At 46.7% G+C, this 21040-nt stretch overlaps 1 protein-coding gene across 1 annotated transcript in view; it reads right to left on the reverse strand.

Moving 5' to 3' along the window:
* LOC146812629 (uncharacterized) overlaps positions 1-21040 on the reverse strand; it is a 314705-nt gene that overhangs the window by 179942 nt on the left and 113723 nt on the right. Inside the window, exons 11-12 of the mRNA XM_085615178.1 lie at positions 15508-16088; positions 14487-15271 (exon numbers count right to left, since the gene is read on the reverse strand). Of these exons, the coding sequence (XP_085471304.1) occupies positions 14487-15271; positions 15508-16088 (1366 nt within the window). The remainder of the gene's footprint in view (positions 1-14486; positions 15272-15507; positions 16089-21040) is intronic.

A 21040-nucleotide genomic window follows, 5' to 3' on the forward strand; every position in this document is an offset into this window, starting at 1 on the left:
CTTATCCCGGAGGCAATGTGTAAAGCGTTTGCGCACGCACCCAGCAACACCCAAGGCCCACCACAAAAGAAACTCCACACAAGGTATTATATAAAAATAGCCTTTGTATCATAGCAAAACACATTAGATAATAAATACACACTTTACAATGCGCCACCTGCACGGGTAGAATTTACAGGGGAAGTATTTACAGGGGACAGGGCCTCATGGACCACTGTCAAGGATAAGCACTTGTAGAACTAGCACTTGGTAGGAATTAGCACTTTGTAGGAATAATACTTTCAGAACATAGCACATACAATCACTGTAGCACTACTTTAGAAGATATAGCGCACAACCAGTAACCACTGGTAACAGGTAATTACCACCTACGCAACCCTAACCACCTTAGGAAAATATCACGCAGGGAATCATGAACACACTAGCATAATTACTACTAGTAAAACAATCTCCAATGCATAAACACACTTTAGGAAGGAAAATATCATGAAGACATTGCGCAGACGCAAAAGTACATATATAAAAATCACCAGGTACCCTAGGGGAGGGCACAACACAGCAGAAACTGTCCCCAGGTCAACTGGCCTCTCAGGGGTGCAGAAATACCCAATATCCAGCAATGTCAGGGCGCGACTGCACAGGCTGCGCAAGCCAGCGTGCACAAGGCACAACCTAAATGTTGCAGCTGCCCACTAAGTGCTGGGCAGCTGGAGAAAATGAGCGTGGGCACCACTGTGCCTTTGGAGCCCTCTCTGGGCCACGACAATAGGGGCGTCTCGTGGGCTCAAAACAAACAAATGCGCCGTCGTTGGAGTCCCGCTTGGGGGACTCGAGATCGTCAAACAAATGCCCCCGTCGTGGGAGCCTTTCAGGGCTCTATTAAATATTGCCCCCAACGTTGGAGCGACCTTGCGCTCTAAACAACCTCTGCCCCCGTGGAGCCTCGTGGGCTCGAGAACAAGGAATGTCGCCCAAAACGTTGGAGTCCTGCTCAGGGACTCAAGAGAGTAATGCCCCGTAGTTGGAGCCTCACTCGGCTCTTCCAATCCTGCCCCCGCGTTGGAGCGTACTCGCGCTCACACAACCAGGCGGCCCCGTGGTGGGGGCTGCCTCTGCGGGCCGAGCAGCAGGAAGAAGCACTGGGCGCTGCAGAGGGGGGGGGGGGGGGCCCAGGGACACCCGCACTCACCTTTGGTTAGAGAGGCGGCATCTCCTCACTCGGGGGTCTCTTCTGCGGTGCGGATCTTCGGTCACCCGGGCCCCCTCCTGGGACCCGGGACTGGGGAGCGGAGCCTGCCGGGCTCCGGTCTTCGGGATTTCCTTTCTGCCTTGCAGCGCAGGAGCACGGGGTAGGCTCCCGTCGCTTCCTGCTTGAAGCCCCGCCCCCGTCCCAACGAAGGCTGCCTGACTTCCGGCTGAAGCCCGGCTGCGGCGGTGATTCTCACAGCGGCAACGAGGGGTAGGCTCCCTCTTTAGTCACACAGTGCGGGGTGGGCACCCGCGACAGCACCAATATGCGGGGTGGGCTCTCGCTATAAAAATAATTAAATAAGCGTGGTAGGCACCCGCGAGGATCGCAAAGCGGGGGAATCCCTACGTCGGGGTTCCCCTGTGAAGGATCGCAGCTCAGCGCTGCTGGGGCCACAAATAGAGCGCTCCTAGCGCTATAAGTAAAAAGCGCTTCCAGGCTTTTAGGGGAGAAAGCAAATCCAGCAAAAGTCTTCAGAAGCAGGGGGGCAAAGACTGGGCCCAGGGGCCAGCTCACAGGGCCCTCCAGCAGGGAGGCAGTCCCCAGTGGTGGTCTCTCCTGGCGCCCAGCAGCAGCAGGCCCCCCCTCAAGTTGGATCAGCAAGAGAACATTTTACTTGGGGTCACAGCCCCTTCTTATACCCAGGATTCCTTTATCAAGGTGCAGGGGAGGGGCGAACCAGATGCAACTGGTTCTTGAGCACTTTGTTTTGCTCAGCCCCTCTCCCTATTCACAGAGCAGGCCAGGGTCATCAGTCGCACCACAGGGGGCGGAGCCAGCATTGTGTGGGGAAAACCCAGCCCTATTCAGGACCCAGGTGTACTCCTCCCTCCCATCTAGCTGCTGATCTCCCCATTCACCACTGGGTAACTCATCCTGACTGGGGATTTTTTTATTTATTTATTTTTTTTAAAAACATTTTTTAACTTTCAAAAACCTTTATTTCAGCATTCCACAGTCTTACAGTCTCGTGCCTACAACCTCACGGGCCGGCTACAAATAAAAACTACCCTCCCATCATTTATCACCATTTACACAGCCACTTGACCGACAACCCGGAGGTCCGGCGGCAAAACACTGCAACACATTCCTGATATCGCATCTACTGGAAGCGCTGCAACCCAAGGTCCACGAGATGATTTCCTTGTCCTTCGTGCGCACCTACACTGCATGCCGACAGCGAGGGCAGTCTCGGGGTATGGCTATAAAGAATCCCACTACTAAACAGAAGTCCATATTTGACATAGTCACGATGGGCACACAACTATAGTACTACTCAGCACGGGTCCCTAAGCCAGGTAGGTCCCACGCATCCGAACAGCCCCCACACCAGTAACCTAGAAAGCAAGCAGCACTAAAGGACTAAACTCCAATGTGCCATACCAGAATACCTGCAGTGCACACTTCGCCACCCACTTCTGTGGTTTAGCTACCATGACATTCATGAAAGCATGCATACCAGGTCCGAGTATCTCTTCTACTTCCCCGGTCAGCCCTCTTGCTTGGCAACATAGCATCCAGCACCTTCTCATCTTAAATGCCACCCCCGCCATAATTCCTACCGCAGGCAGATCATCTCAACACTGTATCCTCCACTCCAACAAAGTGATTCCCCACCTACTGCGAAGCCGCTATGAGCCGCTCCTACATCGATGCTATGTCTGTTGTCACTGCACCCGCTGTCTACTGTCTTCCATCTCCAACTGAATCGGAGTGAGCTGCCAGGTATGCTCTAAACGGATCCCATATGTCCTTGGCCCTGCTATGTAGTGGTTGTGTGTCAGCGTACACTGTGTTCTGTTCTTGGCAGTATAGCAAGTCCTCTATCCATTCCTTAAATTTCGGTGCACGACCCCTCCCCCATCTACATGCAACCCTCCGCTTTGCCAGTAAAAGTGCAATGTTCCCAAATTTCGGATTCACCTTGGGTATCTGCCTAGTACAGCCCGATAACATCATGAGTGGGTCCCGTTCAATCGTGTCGCCCAACATAGCCGTCAAAGCAGTGTGTACCTGCGTCCAGTAATCGGCCACCTTTGGACACAGCCAAGCCAGGTGTAAAAAAACAGCTCCTTCCGAGTGGCATCGCTCACATTTATCGTTGTCCGATAGTCGTAATCTCAGCTTTCTCACGGTCGTGCAGTACAATCTCTGCAAGAACTTGTAATGGATAATTCGTAATCTGCAACTAGATGAGATCTGTGAAGTTAGCTCACAGCAGTACACCCACTGCGCCTCCGTTATGTCCCTGCCAAGATCAACACTCCATTGCCGGAGTGCTCTACATTCTACACTCCCACTTTGCTCCCGAATACTACTATATAGGTGAGAGGCTAAGTGCCTACCATCCGCCGAAGTAAGCAAAACTTGCAAAGGCCTTACTATTTCAGGTTCGTCCGGGAAATGCGGCATAACAGTCCGCAGCCCCTGCCGCAGCCGGACATAGTAGAAGATGTCTAACAGAGTAGGCTGATACCCCTGAAACAATTGTTCTCTCGTTTTGAACTGACCGTTCAGAAAAAGATCGCCCCAATACCGGATTTGGATCTTAGCGCACAACCCCTGGAACCCTCCTTCCTGCAGCAAGGACAGATCTGAATGATAAACTAGTGGCAAGGTCGGGGCATACAAGAACTTAAGTGCAACCGTGCGTAGGACTCGCTGCCACGCATCTATCGTGCACGTCACCGTAGTAGATGGTGTCTCAATTACACGTACAGGTCCTTGAATAATGCCGTTCAATGGCAGATGTCGTACTATCCAGTCCTCCACCGCTAGCTGCGGCATGAATGGCGTAGGCGCAAACCAGTGGTAAGCGAATTGGGCTTGAGCACTCAAATAATAAGCTAGAAAGTCGGGAACATCAAATTCCCCATTACTATATGGCCGGGTAATAATCGACCACGCCAGTCGAGGTTGCTTACCAGCCCAGAACAATCTTAGTAGCTCGGAACGGAGCGTCCGGAAAAAAACCGCACCTGGGTAGTACGGTATGTTCTGGAACAAGTATAAGAAGCGAGGTAACACCACCATTTTAATTAGAGAGGCCCTACCAGCCATGGTAAATGGTAAAGATATCTAACGAGTTACATCCTCCGCCAACTTAGTGATGGCAGTGCCATAATTCAATCGCAATGTCTCCTCTCTAACCTTTGAAATTTGGATCCCTAAATAACAAAGATCCGAGTCACACCATTCAAGCGGGTAGTCCAATGAGAATCGGCCCACCGCAGGCGTCAGGGGAAAAAACTGCGACTTCTTCCAATTGATTTGTATATCGGATAATTGCCCAAACACCCAAAAATTCTCGGAGCAACGGATTAAGGTTAGTCTGCGGATCCACCACATACAGTGTTATATCATCCGCATAGAGTGACATCTATCTGACGTTGGAAACACTTAAAGGCACTTTGCGTGTGCAACTGTCGGATACGGCATGCTAAGAGTTCTATCGCTATCGCGAACAGCAATGGGGACAACGGGCACCCTTGTCTGGTACCCCTGGTTAATGAGATCTGGTCAGACATCACACCATTTATTAATACTCTCGCTTTCGGTTCAGTGTAAAGCAATTTTATCCATGACACAAATATTTTGGGAAACCCCATCCTGTACAAAATAGCAAACAAGTAGCTCCACTCAACCGAGTCAAAGGCTTTGGTAGCATCAAGAAATATGGCAGCCACAGGAAGTCCCGGCGCTATCGTTGGCATCAATGCGAATAGGGTTTGTAAATTATTAGCAGTAGATCTCCCCGGGACGAACCCAGCTTGATCCGGAAGGGCAATCTTAGTCATTAGCAGAGAGAGCCTAGTGGCTAGCACCTTCGCCAGTATCTTAGCGTCGCAATTTATCAAAGAGAGCGGCCTATACGCATCGCAGTCAGCCGGGTCCTTGCCTGGTTTCAGCAGGGAGGTAATCACCACCTCCCTCATTGACCCCGGCAATACTCCTACCTCTAAAGATTCCTCATAAACCTCCTTAAGCACAGGAGCCATGACATCTATATAGCATCTATAAAATTCCGCCGGTAGTCCATCTAGGCCTGCCGCCTTACCATTACTAAGAGACATAATCGCTTCACGGATTTCATCAATTTCGAATGGAGCTCCAAGAAACTGTCGATGGTCATCACTCAACCAACATAAAGCCACATCATCCAGAAAATGTCCAAATATAGCCTCCCCAGGCAGCATATAACTTCATAATGCTCAGTGACTAAACCCAAAATTCCCTTCGTATCTTGCAGCATGACACCCTCCGGTGCTCGCATCTCAATATATGCGTAGTGCACCACGAGTGTCGAGTGATCTCCTCTAAGGCACGTCCCGGTCTCTCTCCTTCACAGTATCTACGGGCTTGCCAATATTTGCCTCTAAATTTGGACTCTCTATCTGCTTCCTTTTCAAATTGTGTAAGCTTTTCTCTAAATTCCTTATGGAGGGGGCCCAGCGGCTCCCGGGTCATTCGAGATTCAAGTTCCTTAATTTCGGCCTCTAATTTTGTAAGCGACTCTCGGATAGCCTTAAGTACCCCAAAGCTCTTTGAGATGTAGTACCCCCTGACCGTCACCTTAAACGCCTCCCAGATGGTATCAACACTATCTACCGAACCTTTGTTGCGGGGAAAAAACTCGCCAATCTCCTCTCCTAGCTCTGTCTTGAACAGTGGATTTAATAGTGCCGTGGGTTGCATACGCCACGCTGGTGTAGCCCTTCCGTGGCCTGTGACTGCTATCTGAACCCGAACCGGCCAATGATCCGAATAAGACCTCGGCAAATGCGTCACTCTACCTAAGTCAACCGCTAATCCGCGAGACAGAAAACAATAATCAAGCCTGGCCCAAGTGTTGGCGTACGCTGTAAAGTGTGTTCCTTCCCATAGCCCAGCATGTACTAACCGCCAACTGTCTATCAGTCCTCCTTCCTCTATTATTCCCGCCATAGCGATCCTCGCATTTTTGTTATATTGTGGGCTACCATCAGACCTGTCCAAACCTGGGGTCATTGCAACATTAAAATCCCCGCCCCATATGATATGCATGGAGCCAGTGTTCAGTATCTTAACCCACAGAAGTGTGAAAAAGTCCGGCGCATCTACGTTTGGCCCATAACAGTTTACTATTGTATATGTGTCAGTACCTAGCCTACCCCATAAGAGGACAAATCTCCCCTCAGCATCCGTATGCTCACCTAACTTCACAAATGGCACCGTTTTCTTGATTAGAATCGCCGTTCCCCTGGCATACCCCCGAGTACGAAGAAAAGCTACGCACCGCCGCCCATTTGCTTGCAAAACCATAAGTAGCTTGGGGGCTTAGATGCGTCTCCTGTAATAGTGCGATTTGCACTTGATGCTGCTCTAAATAGGCCACCCCCCTCCTAAATTTTCTCGCATCATTTAATCCTCTGACATTCCAAGTTAGGACCGCAACTTTCGCCATCCGTGCAACGTCAGCCATCACACATCCAATTCCCAGTATACAAGTTGCCACATGACGTAAAGAGCAGCCCCTTTACCATGAACCTGTATGCATAACAGTAGCACCCACAGCAACCACAACATTGGATCTTCATGAATAAGCAGATCAGTATCCCAATGAACTTCTGCCATCTCCCTCCTCTGTAAACAAGAACCTCACAACCATCTCGCGTCTCCCTCCCACATACATGAACTCCAAACATCCGAACCATCACTGAACCCCTTGTACCCTCCCACTGAAGCAAACCCCAACCTGCCAGTCTTGTACCCCCCCGCCCCTCCCACAAGTGCCCCAGAAACGTGGGCTAGTACACTCCCATCCCCCAAACATATTCGAGGGTATTTCCCGTCGGGGATCATACCTAGGTGGCATCGCTAATTCCCCTCATAGGACAGCGAACGCGTGCTTCTCGCCGCTCGCAAGGCTGCATCCCGGTCCCGGTAATTCAGCAGCCGGGCAATGATCGGCCTGGGCGTCACACCCGGCCTGGGTTTGGGGCCCAGGGCACGATGCGCCCTTTCCACTATAAACTGGGGGGAAAAGGCTTCAGAACCAATCGCCGCCACTAACATGTTCTCAACGTACTCCTCCATTTTGCCCACATTGGTCGTCTCCGGAATTCCTACTATGCGTACATTATTCCGCCTACTTCTCGCTTCCAAATCCTCGTTTTTAGCCGCAATGATTCGCAGCAGGTTGTCCATTCTGGATAACTGTGAGGTATGTTGTGTCATCGTGTCCTCTGAATCCGATATCCGCTGTTCCGCTCCTTTCAGCCGTTCCTCGTGTGAGTCCAATTTATGCACCACGGCATCCATACGCGATGACATCCTGTCAACTTTATCCGCAATCGTCGCAAATCCTTGACGCATCTCGCGTAAGACATCTTGTAGATTTGTCGCTGCGTCCATCGAGTCCCCCGATGTTCCACTCGGTTCCTCCGGACTGTGTAGCCCCTCCCCAGGCTTAGTCGACTTCTTACTAGGTGGAAACATGAGTTTGGGCTGTCTCGCGTCCGTCCTGCGCATCTTGAGCCCTGGTCAAAGCACTTTGTCGACACCAGTAGTGGGCGCAATCGTCTCCCGAACAGTAATGGCACCAAACCACCTTCCGATCCTTCGTGATACACTACACAACACCAACAGGCTGATACGAGTGATTCACAGCAGAGGGGTGCAGTGTAGCGCTCCCCTCACCTCAGGTGACAGCTCCCTCTCGGGGCGACAGTCCACAGCATCCAGCCAAGCCCCCACTCCAGGAGATCAGTCCACGTGCGGACTCATCCAGCCAGTCCAGGAGATGGCCACAGCGCCCACAACCGTAGCAGCACCAGCCTCAATACTCCCCTTTAATTTAGGGATGTCATCTCATGTCCACTCTCGTAGGAACCCAGCGAGCCCAGGCATTGCAGTCACAGCCTATCAGCCCAGCTTCACCTCACTCTCCTGTCACAGTTCCAGGTAACTCACCCCCTTTCCGTAAGGGATCGCATTAATGCTCCAGTGCTTTTGGTGCAGGGGGGGGATCGAGGTCTCGTCCTCCAAATCCGGTCGGCAGGGGTCCGCTCACCAGCCAAGACGCGCGACCTCCAAGTGTGGTCCAGGGCCTTGCCCTACCAAGGCAGTCTCAGCCGTTCAGTCTTCTCCAGCGCTCCCGAGCGGGGGGAGGGGTTGTTCGAGGAGCCCCTCCTCCACCACCCCCACTAGCAGCACGCTTAGGGTCCCAGCGCACTGCCCGGCTCTTCAGCACAATACCGGTAGGTGCGTCGCTCACCGCTCTCATATCAAAGGCCTACAGCCGGCACCGCAGCCTCGGCGTCTCCTGTTCTCAGCAGCCGGCTACGCGTTTCAACGCCTCCAGTCACTGAGTCTGTCCAGAGCTTCCGCGTCGTCTCTCTTCGTCCCCGCGCCCACGATAGCGCTCAAGCTCGGTCAGTCTTCTCCGGATACTGCACCTATGCACCGCCTTCAATTACAGCACCCAGGTTTGCCAGTTAATGATATTTTAGTCGGATAATTACCGCTGGACAGCGGGAGCCTCACTCGAAGGCTGCCATTCGCTAGCGCGCCACCTAGCGCCCCCTTGACTCTGGGGATTCCCTAGCCCGTCACATGACCTCAACCAGCCAATTGCCAGACAAGGCACACATTTCAAACTGCACACAGAAGTGCCCACTTCTAGAAGTGGCACTTCCACACTAGGTACATGCACGCCGTACACATCGCGCAGCATTTCATCATACGAGTCCGTACATACCAAACTCGCACCTGCACTCCCCACGCATCAGGAACTACCAGGGACACATACATTCCCCCATGCATTCCTATGGGAGGGCAGGCCAACCTCATTACACGCATGCACTTTACCCTGGAACACAGTGGTAAAAGTGCGCAGAAGCCAAAAATCACTACACCAAGTCACAATAAAAAGCAAAAAGTTTTGGGGTGAACCTGCCAGAAGGGCGAAGTCCAACAACCGTGATTTCTGGCATACATTGGTGCAGAGGATGGTAAAAACCATACATGTGGATTCCAAGCAGGCATACCTAAAAGACAATTTCCAGAAAGGCATGCAATTGCTAAATTTAACACTACAATCTCAGTGCGTTATGGTTCTAATGCAACCTTCTTGAACCATAGTTACCATCAAAGGTGGATATAGCAACTTTGCTGACCGCTGGGTTATGATTAACAGTGGATATCCAAACCTGGTATGGGTAATCGTAATTTGGGTCCCAACCCTTCAAAAAAGTTCAATATTAAGTGAATTACACCAGAAATCCATTTTCGATTGCATGCCTTTCTGGAAATTGTCTTTTAGGTATGCTTGCAGGCAATTGTTTATTGCTTGTATTACAGATGCGACATAAGAGTCACACTGCGCCTACCAAAGTCACATTAGCATTATACAGTGATATTATGTTCTGTTTCGTCTTACAGATGTAGCGCATTGGTGAAAACCATAAGTAGGGGATCACCCCCACATTCACAGTACACCTTAACGTCTGTACTGGTATCTCACAAAGCCTTCATTGGCCTCAAACCACTTCCTGGTCCTGAAGAAAGCCCATCAACTTACGGTGCAAAGGCTGAAACATGTAGACCATCAAAATGATATTCTAGATCAATCCAGTCCTAATAATGGCCACCTCTTTTCTCTTTTTTGATTTTGAGCGTCCCTGCCTAGACTCAAACCAGGTTCCCCAACTCAGAGGTCGACCACTCTAGCGTTAAGCCAACATACTCACCCAGGGTTAACTCAGATAGAAAAGTAGTATTCAGGTAACATAATAGTAATTCAGTTAGTGGCAGTAATAGCATTGAGAGGTCCATCAAAAGAAATGCGCCCCAACAGAAAGGGGGCACCCCAACAGAAAGGGGGCACCAAAAATAGGAGGATTGAAAGCAAAAAGTTAGGGCAGACCAACGGTAGGAAAGTAGGATTTGCTTCTTATTGTTACCCCCACTTTTTGCTGATTCCACCACTGTTTTTAACTAGTCTGGATGGGATCCTGCTAATCAGGACCCCAGCCTATCTGCTTGCTCCTTTAAATTGAGATATGTCCTAGGTACACTCCAGATTGGATACTGGGGTACCCTTGTCAGTCAATAGTATATGGTGCACGGGTACCCAGGACATAGGTACCCCAGAGATTTCCCATGGGCTGCAGCATGTATTATGCTACCCATGAGAGACCATGTAAAATGGAACTACGGGTCTGCCATTGCAACCTGTGTAAGCTGGTTCTTCCACCACTTACAAAATATATAGGTTTACTATATCTATGGGTCACTACACTTAAAACCTATCACTTACCCCTATAGCAGGCCTCGACAATCATGAAGGCAGGGTGCTGGGTTTTACATAAGAGGGTGCCCCTGCATGAGCAGGGCCCCTCCGCAGCCTTCAGGGACCATTCTTCGGCCTCCTGGCACTCTGTGCCCTGCAAGCTGTTTTGTGAAACTGCTTGAGGTCCCCTCAACTCCTGTGACTTCAGCCTGTGGGTCCACTTGAGGGACCATTAACGATAATGGGGCAACCCAGTAACCCTCAGAACCTGGGCGTAATAGTATAAGCAAAGAACAATGGTTCTGTCAGAAATTGAACGAAATAGCTTAATAGGTACTGAATACACTCTTCAATTATCAAGGACACACACAAACCCAAAGAAACAGGACAGAATCCAAGTTACTTGATAGAATGATATTAATGTATCGAGAGCACCAAAATATTTACAGGGTAAACCAACCAAAATACACATTCATAGTGAAACAATTGGTGAGACAGTGATAATGTGCACAGAACACGTCACATATAACGAATATGTACAATGGACAATACATAAACATAATAAACAAACAGGTCCTGTTTACAGTACATAAACCACTTTAGGGTTCGATTTCCTTGCTACATAAGTGGATTTGCACAGGACGCATAGGACAGGTAACGTCGACGTTTCGACCCGATGTAATTGTGCCAATTAGTATGCATCAAAGGGGGTCTTCATCAGGACAAGAGAGGTTGGGGACCTGTAAGCGCAAAGAGTTTGGTGTCAGGGCAGTGTGTGCGTCACATGTAAAGGAAATAATTAATTTCCCAAATGCGGTCAATTAGCTCACCTGGGGAACCGACTTAATCAAGAGGAAAAAGATTCCTGTTGTCTCTAATGCAGATGGCCAACATCAAATTTGAGAAAAATGTTCAACTCCTGCAAGAAATTAAAGAGGAGGGGCTGTTGTAAAGACTAAACAGGCTGCGTGTAAAGATAATTGAAACATACCCGTTTAAAGGAAGAAGCACATACCTGTGGGACGGTAATATTTGATTTAGAAGGAGAAGTGGTGCTGTCTCAACAATCGCCACGTACTGTGAACATAAAAGACAGAGGCACTGAGCTAAAGGTAGCTGAGAAATTTAAACAAGGTAATAATCGAGAAACAGGATGCCTATGTATGCATCAACTTAATATAAAGAGGAGTGTAACTATGGTAGAGGACTATCAAAAACCCGTCGTTCTTAAACAGAGTCGGGCCAACCCAGAGTCATATTGCATTTCCATTACACGGAGATATTGAATAATAGGTGTGCCGGGCGCCGAAGCGCGAACAGTCATCAAACGTTTAGGGTATTGCCGCATATAAGTGTTATATCATTCTAGTGGACCTAACCCCAAATACCATTATGCGAGTAAAACGAACTTAAATGCATGTCGTTTTACGATTACGGCAAATGCAGGTTCAAGCGGTGGGACGCAGACTTACTTCAAGTCCGTGAATTGGACAACTTGTTCCGTCAACGGCTCAGCTGCAACTGACAGCGAGCTCTCGCTAGACCCGGCTATATGACGTAGTCGGGGGAGCCATGGACGTGCGGATGCCGGGACGAGTCAGCAAAAAGGGAAAAACCCGGGATGGATTTTTTGGAAGGGGACTCGCACGGAATAATTAAGAACAGAAAGAATTGGTGTGTTTTTAAGGTATAACAGAGGATGAAAGACCATCGTATTATTAAAACGAACGTATTCGATACGATTTCAATATTCGTGATATTAGACTCCCTCATGTGGTGAATGCGGATGTGCTTCCAAATTACAAGTTTACAAAGATAGGGATTTACATGTTTCAGTATTCACGAACATATCATCTGTTACGAGCTGGGTGTACAAATTATAAGTTTACAAAGATAGGGATTTACATGTTTCAGTATTCACTAACATATCATCTGTTACGAGCTGGGTGTACAAACATTATGCATGACAGTATCCTAAATCTCATGACACTAATAGTGGCGTACGGCATATTAAGACCTACAAGCATTATACGATGGAATTTTTTTTTTAAATCCATACACAGGCCAAAATTACAGATATTACGCATGTAAATATCACAAATTAAGCCAAATTCACATCACATGTCAATAATGCTGGCATATGGCACAAGGAAGCCTACACATATGGTATGCTGAAGAAATGAAACATACTCAGGTCAAGATTACTGGATGTAGACCCAGTAATATATCTTCTAGGAAGTGATCAAACAGATCAAGGATGAAATTAGAGTTTGCTCATTTGTAAGTAAGTCTCCTCATGCTCATTCAGCCCAGAGTTAGTGGCATCAAGGAGATGGATCCAAAGGCACTCCTTATAATTAAGAGAAGTGCCCATGTTACCACCCCTTCTGTGTAGTGTAACTTTCTCTAACACCCACCACTCTAGATCCTGGTGTGTGTGTCTTGTGTTCGTGTAGTGTTCAACGAGTGGAGCTCCAAGTGATTTACATTTGATCCTACTCTGATGTTGTTGGATCCTATTTTTGACTTTTTGTGTAGTTTGGCCTACATATATCATTCTGCAGGGACATCTAATGGCGTAAATCACATTTTGGCTGTTGCAGTTTGAAAAATGATTGAGAGAATAGGTCTTTCCCAAGTGATCAAAACTGGTTCCAACCTTGGTGTTTGGACAGACCTTGCAGTGACCACATTTGTGATGTCCTTGGATTTGTGGTAGTTGTAGCAGAGATCTTATGTTAGGTGTGGGTGGGGGTTCAAGGTACGAGGATACAACAAAGTCCTTAACGTTTTTAGCACGCTTAAACGCAAACAGAGGGGCTTCAGAGTAGCCAATATCTGGTCCAACCAAATTCCATTATTTCTTGATGACTTTATTGATCTCGTTACTTCTAGTATTGAATGTTGTAACACAAATTAATCTCTCAATTTCTTGGTTTTTGGGTTGCACTTCAAGAAGCGTTTCTCTAGGCCTGTACCAGGCCCTTTTGCGTGATCTGTTCAGAAGTCCCTTTGGGTATCCTCTCTCTCTCAGTTTGGCAATGAGTATGTCCGTTTCCTTAAAATAGTCATTTCTTCTTGAACAGTTGCGTCTCAACCTTAAAAATTGTCCGTATGGAAGATTGTCCCTTAAGTTTCTGGGGTGATGAGAATTATATTGTAGCAAGGTGTTACGGTCTGTGGGCTTCTTGTATAGGGACATCAGAATACTACCTTCTTCCGCTTGCAAAGTCAGGTCTAGGAAAGGTATTGATTCATTGTTGTATGTCATGGTGAATTGAATGTTTAGATTTCGTGAATTCAGCCATTCAACAAAGGCTATTAGTTGGGCTTCTGGCCCTGTCCATAACATAAGGACGTCGTCTATATATCTCTTCCACGCCGTGATGTTGTTAATGAAAGGGTTCAAAGCAGAGTAGATGGTAGTGTCCTCAAAATGATCCATATAAAGATTCGCTAGACTCGGCGCGAATCCGGCCCCCATAGCTACTCCTCTACACTGAAAGTAGAACTCGTTGTGGAAGATAAAATAATTTTTCTCCATCGCAATTTGTAGTAGTTTGACGAGAAAGTCTGTGGGAACCCAATGTGGTCTTGGACGCGAATTTAATACACTCCTCATGACTTCTATGGCCTCATTTTGTGGTATGCTGGTGTATAGTGAGCATACATCCAGAGTTGCAAACAATTGCAAGGAACTGTCAAATGGTTGGCCTTCAAAGATTTGGATGGTGTGCATAGTGTCCCTAATGAAAGATCTTGTTTCCAAAACAAATGGTTGTAAAAAGCTATCGAGATATTGATTCAGGGGTTCCAGGATGGAGCCACAGCCAGACACTATAGGTCTTCCGGGGGGTTTTGGTAGGTTTTTGTGGACTTTAGGGATGGTATAGATAGTAGGGATCCTTGGGTTGGTTTTATTGAGGAATTTGCTCTCAGATTCCGCAAGGAATCCCTGTTCCACACCGTAAGTTGTTAGATCACGGATTAGCTTCGCAATCTCCTTGGTAGGATCACATGGGATCTTTTCGTAACTGTCGGGACAGCTGAGTTGTGAGATAATCTCTTTTATATAGTCTTCTGTGTCTTGTACAACTACCGCTCCACCCTTGTCCGCAGGCTTGATAACGATCGACTTGTTGTTGTTCAATGTCGATAGTGCAGATCTTTCTTCTTTAGTAATGTTATGCTTGATGTACTTGGTGTTATTTAGTAGTTCCATCACTTCAAACATCACTACTTTCTCATACGCCAAAATCTTATCATTCATTAGGTATGAGGCCGGTGTGAAAGTGGACGGCGGACGGAATTCAGTTGCAGTTGTCTTCTTTTTATAGCTTTCATTTTTTGCAAAGAAGTATTTTAGGCGAATCTTCCTGAAGAGTTGTTGCAATTCTAGTTTGATGTTAAAGGAGTTTGGAATGGAGGTGGGAACAAAAGACAGCCCTCTAGCTAGAATGTCATGTTCTGCTTTATTCAGAGAGTATTTCGAGATGTTCAATATAGGGTCCTTTACATTCGTGCCAATCTCAGTTGTTCCTTGATGTACGGTTGGGCCTTCCATGTTAGAGATGTTGTCTGGTGTGGGAATTACCACCGATAGGTCTGACGTCTGGTGCGGATCTCCCCGTGATTCTGTTGTGGTTGTGCTTGGAAGCAAACTCTGGAGTTGCCCCGTTGGTTCCCACGTGTTTGATTCCATCGGGGCGGTCGCCCCCAATTCTGATCTCGACTGGTCCAAGAGGGTTCCCCTAAAAAAGCCGAGTTGGCTAATCCGAAATTGTCTTGGTATCTGGTACGTGGTTGGTAAGATGGACCTTGTTGAAAAATTGGCTCAGGTGGTTGAAAGTTAGTGACCTCTGTGTATGGACGAGTATCCGAACTGGTACTTGCTCTTTCAGAATCGTTCTCTGAACCACTTCCGAAGGAAGAGTTAGAGAAAGTAGCGAATCTCCGGGAATATTGTCTATTCCTATTGGTGTAATACCCCTGCGAGTCTTGAATATAGTAGTCGTCACTCGTATATGGATATGTTGCCTTTTTATCGTAGGCTTTAATGTCCTTAGCTAGTTTCTCAAGTTTCTTACTCAATGTGATGGTGTTAAATTCGGATGTCGCTTTTTCTGCTCTTTCTAGAGCTTCTTTTGCGTTCTTCAAACTTCTATCTTCCAAGATCTCTTTCTTTAGTTCCGTTATCTCTAGGATCAGTTTTTTCGCATACTCAAGGGCGGTTTCCACCCCGAGCACCATCCAGTGGCGAGAACAGTTGTTTGCCACAAAACTAAACCCTTCGCGGAATTTTGGAAGATCAATGAAAATGGCCGGCTCGTTACGAACCTGTAGTCCTTTTGGGATGATGTTGGCTTGCAGATATTTGGTTAGCAAATGTCCATGTAGTCTTGTTCGGATCAATTTCTTCTCCAATCTCTCTAGACGGGACAATTTATCATTAAGAGTGGTGTCTATGGGCGTTAGGCCAGTGCCTAGATAATCAAATTCAGCTTGTTCTTGTATCAATTTATTTATATATTCCTCACTGTAGGACAATGTTTCTTTCTCTGACATAGTCTATGCTTGATATGGAAAAATCACAACAAATGTGTTAAGACCCTCGCAGGTAAAACCTGCACTGGATAACCATTAACGATAATGGGGCAACCCAGTAACCCTCAGAACCTGGGCGTAATAGTATAAGCAAAGAACAGGTATGTGCTTCTTCCTTTAAACGGGTATGTTTCAATTATCTTTACACGCAGCCTGTTTAGTCTTTACAACAGCCCCTCCTCTTTAATTTCTTGCAGGAGTTGAACATTTTTCTCAAATTTGATGTTGGCCATCTGCATTAGAGACAACAGGAATCTTTTTCCTCTTGATTAAGTCGGTTCCCCAGGTGAGCTAATTGACCGCATTTGGGAAATTAATTATTTCCTTTACATGTGACGCACACACTGCCCTGACACCAAACTCTTTGCGCTTACAGGTCCCCAACCTCTCTTGTCCTGATGAAGACCTCCTTTGATGCATACTAATTGGCACAATTACATCGGGTCGAAACGTCGTTACCTGTCCTATGCGTCCTGTGCAAATCCACTTATGTAGCAAGGAAATCGAACCCTAAAGTGGTTTATGTACTGTAAACAGGACCGGTTTGTTTATTATGTTTATGTATTGTCCATTGTACATATTCGTTATATGTGACGTGTTCTGTGCACATTATCACTGTCTCACCAATTGTTTCACTATGAATGTGTATTTTGGTTGGTTTACCCTGTAAATATTTTGGTGCTCTCGAGTAACTTGGATTCTGTCCTGTTTCTTTGGGTTTGTGTGTGTCCTTGATAATTGAAGAGTGTATTCAGTACCTATTAAGCTATTTCGTTCAATTTCCGACAGAACCATTGTTCTTTGCTTATATCCACTTGAGGGACAACACTAGTTGTCTTGGGCTCCCCTGGTTGCTCCAGGCCTGCCCCGACTCCCCTTGCTGTGGTGAGTCCCCCTGGTCCTTGCTGGGCCAGACCCTAACCTTTCTTGACCTTCTTCATGGGTTGCTGCTGCCAATGTTTGTTGGTGCTCCTGCCGGACACCAACCCCTCAGCACTCTACATTCTTCATGGGACTGCTCGTATCTGGCTCCTGGTCATCCCAGACATCCCCTGGTCCCTGCAGCTGTAGAGTCAAGGTCTCCTTGTTCGCACCTGAAGCACCCAACATCAATGGGCATTCGTCCACGAAGCCCCTGGTCACTCCCGAGTGACCCAGACTCAGTCCCCTCTGCTTTTAGGTTCCGTCCATCAAGAATCCACCCACGGATTCCACCGGACACTTTACTCCTTTCCACCAGTGGCATTTCTTTTAAGACTCTCATTGAGAGCGACGGCGGCTTTCGAAACCACTTCAGCCCTATGCACCCGGTGTCCCTGGGATAGGTAACTCTTGTACTTCGGTATCCACAAGTAGGGTGGCTCTCCAACCTACTATGTTCCAAAGGGTTTCCTTGTAATCCACCGGGAAGGGTCCTTAAACTGTAAAACTGCAACCGCGACTCTCCCATTGAATTGCACGTAGGCCGCTGTGGTGTTCTCATACTGCACCTGTCCTCCGTGGGGTCCCTACTTACTCACCTTGGGTAGTTCCTTGAGGTCCCAGGGAGTCTATACTCTAAACTCTGTCTTGATTCGAGTCATAGTTCTCATACCACTATTTTAGGCTATGGTTTGGTCTCCCCCTGGTGCCCACTGTGTATTAGTGCTACTTACGATTGTTTCTGTGCTACAGTATTGTGTGCTTTGTGTTTATCTGCATGTAGAAGATACTGTGAGGTATTTAAGGTGTTATAACAATACATATTTATTCTTAGAACTACTGTGTGGTTCTCTTTTCATTTCAACAATAAAAATAAGGTTGAATTCTGGTAAAACAAGCTGCTTAGTATTCCTTCAAAACTTAACCTGAAGGCTGCTCTCCACAGTTACCACTAGGATAGCTTTCTAAAGATTATCTTTGACCTCCTAATCACCATAAGGGTTGTTGGGACTGGTGCAAGGTGCCCACTTTAATTAGTGGACAGCATCTACCAGACAAACTTCTCACACCAACACAAAAGACGGAGCAGGAAGCAGCAGATCTCTTATCACGAAGACCGCGAGCCCTTATCAAGGAGGCCCAGGCAGCCCACTGCACACACTCATATTGCGTACGAGATGACATTTATTCTTATGGCCTGAAGAAGTTCATTTTATGAACGAAACGCGTTGGCTGTCAATCTGTGTCTTGGAAAATAAACCAGACTGATCACACACAAAGACTTACTGATTTATTGACCACCATTGTCGTAACAGCAAGCAGTGCACCACTCCACCAACTTGTTCCTCTAGTTTTCTGCTAAGCAGTTGGCACTCAACGGCGAGTGCCGGAGTTTGTTTTGTGCACGCTCACCCTACATCCAATTACCAATTGACAATAAGGGAACAACATAGGGCAGTGCGGTCATTGTGTCCGCCGTTGTCTGGAACTACAAACTTACAAAAGAGAATATGTCTAAAAGGCCAAGAACCAACCACTCATCCCCCCCCCAAAAAAAAACATGGCAATCACATCTGTTAGTAATGAAGAGGTAACACATCTGACTACATTGAAATATAAAAAGTCAAGCACTATCCTAATATACACCCCACCCCCAAAAAAAAAAACAAGAGTAGGTAGCTGCAGGTAACTATGCCTCCAAAAAGCTACCAACCTCCTTGCAGCGGGTTGTTTTATAGCTTCAGAATTTTCAGTTCCAATCCTGACTTTGCTGAAGCTTCAAGTACACCGGAGGTATTAAAGCAAGGGCAGTTGCTCAAGGCATCTAATCTTCTAGGCTGACTGCAGAGAAAGTGATCTTTTACAAGTTTCTTAACATGTTTCCAGGTGTCTTGTACCTCACTGTCGCACTACTCACCGTTTAATGAATGAACCCTCGACAATAAATTGCAAAGATGTTTGAGTGACATTTTCTGAAATTTAATGCACAATGGAATATGCGGGGAAGAAGTTGCAGATATTGAACAATAAAATATAGATTTTGAATGGGGGAAAAAAATTAGATAAGATGACACAAGTAAACATGAATCACTGAAACGTATTTACCCAGGATTGTTATGAATAAGTCTTAAACTGAATTAAAGACACCCAGAACATTACCAGACGAGATCACCATTATCCAAGCCCATGTAAATAAAAAAGATGTTTAAAAGAAAAAAAAAAAAAAAGAAAATCGGCAGGCTTAACTCAGAGACAGAACAGAGGGCAGCAGTATTCTATAATAATAGAAGTGCAGTAAGTGGCAGGAACAGCATTAAGATGTCCATCAATAGAAATGCACCACAACAAACAGCAGAGCAGCAGAGCAGCCCACAAACAGCAGGGCGGCCCATAAACAAACAGCAGAGCGGCCCATAAACAAACAGCAGAGCGGCCCATAAACAAACAGCAGAGCGGCCCATAAACAAACAGCAGAGCGGCCCATAAACAAACAGCAGAGTGGCAGAGCGGCCCATAAACGGCAGCAGAGCGGCCCAAAAACAGCAGCAGAGCGGTAATGAAGGGGTCACATCTGACTACCTAGTAACGTAGGAAGCTAAGCTAACACCAGCCTCCTTGCTGTATTTTTTGTGTAGATTTTCAATTTGCAGTTTCAGTTCTGACATTGCTGAAGCTTCAAGTGCACCACGGGTATGAAAGCATGGGCGGTTGCAAAAAGAGTCGGCATCTGATTGGCAGGGGGGCAATAGGACATTGCAAGGGGGGCTGGTGTTTTTTTTTTCCAGCCATAGATAAAATCACATTTTACTGAGATGGCTTGGCCGCTGGAGCTTGATCTTAAAGGCTGCTGTAACCTTACAGCAAAGATCGGAGCTCGTTCTAACCAAGTATAGAGAATGGCTGGCTCATTGTCTTATGTAGTAGGACAAAGGACCAAACTGAGAAAGTGAAGCATGTAGGGAGTCTTTTCCTGTCCTCAGTCTCTCACCCTGACAGTGAGGCCACTTAGAGTGGCTAAGCTTTTTTTTAACATCACTACTAGCACGAATGTTACCAGGGGTGGAGTGAAAGGGAGCTGTGCATGGGGAAAGATAAAGTGTGATGGCAATCCAAAAGGCTTTACTTTGGTTTCCAGCAGCATCCCCCTGCCACTTTATCTGGGAAAGGACTCTGGATCACCACTAAACACAAAAATGCAAGCAACCAAAATGAGCAAAAAGAAAAATGTTATACAACACAAAATAATTAGTTTTTTTAAACATTACTGTGAAAAATGTTAGTTCGGACTAGAATGACAAAGGGAAGGGAGAATTGACATGGCATTACAGTAACAAAATGGACTGAGCGAAGACTGCAATGTGGAGAAGTGCAAAAGGAAAAATGGGACAGCAGAGTGGAGAAGAATGACAAATATTTGTGAAGAGGAAATCAAGTGAGGAAGATAGGAAAGGTAGAGGAGAGAGGATAAGAGTGCTCGATATGCAGACAGATGGAGGGAGTGAAGTGGAAGAGAATAGGGAGAAGAAGCCTTGCAAGATAGTGGAGAGATGTGCAGAAATTGCTAAAAATAGAGAGCAAGCTGGAAAGCGAAAGTAGAGAAGAGGGAGGCAGGAAAGTGGGCCAGAATGTGCTAAACGTAGATTACAATTCACCAGTGGAATTTACTTCAAAGGAATTAAATTGTAAAGGAAATTCCACCTATGGATTCTCTTTTGGTTTAAAAACTACCTCAGGCATATGAGGACTGTTATTGTCTGCAGCAAAGGCATGAAGTGGACACAGAAAAATATAATATTACGTATAGTACAAAGACATTAAAGGGACAGAGGGGCGTGAAAGAGTGACAGGAGAGCGCAAGACCGGAGAAAAAGGAAAGGTTTGCAAGACCGTGAAATGAAATAAAACTACATGGTGAGATGCAAAGTGACAGGAGGACTAAGGACTTTAGAGATATACAAATAACTAAAGAAAGAGTCCATAGGACAGGGATATTT

Source organism: Triturus cristatus, chromosome 7 (assembly GCF_964204655.1).
Source record: "Triturus cristatus chromosome 7, aTriCri1.1, whole genome shotgun sequence".
Classification (NCBI taxonomy): domain Eukaryota; kingdom Metazoa; phylum Chordata; class Amphibia; order Caudata; family Salamandridae; genus Triturus; species Triturus cristatus.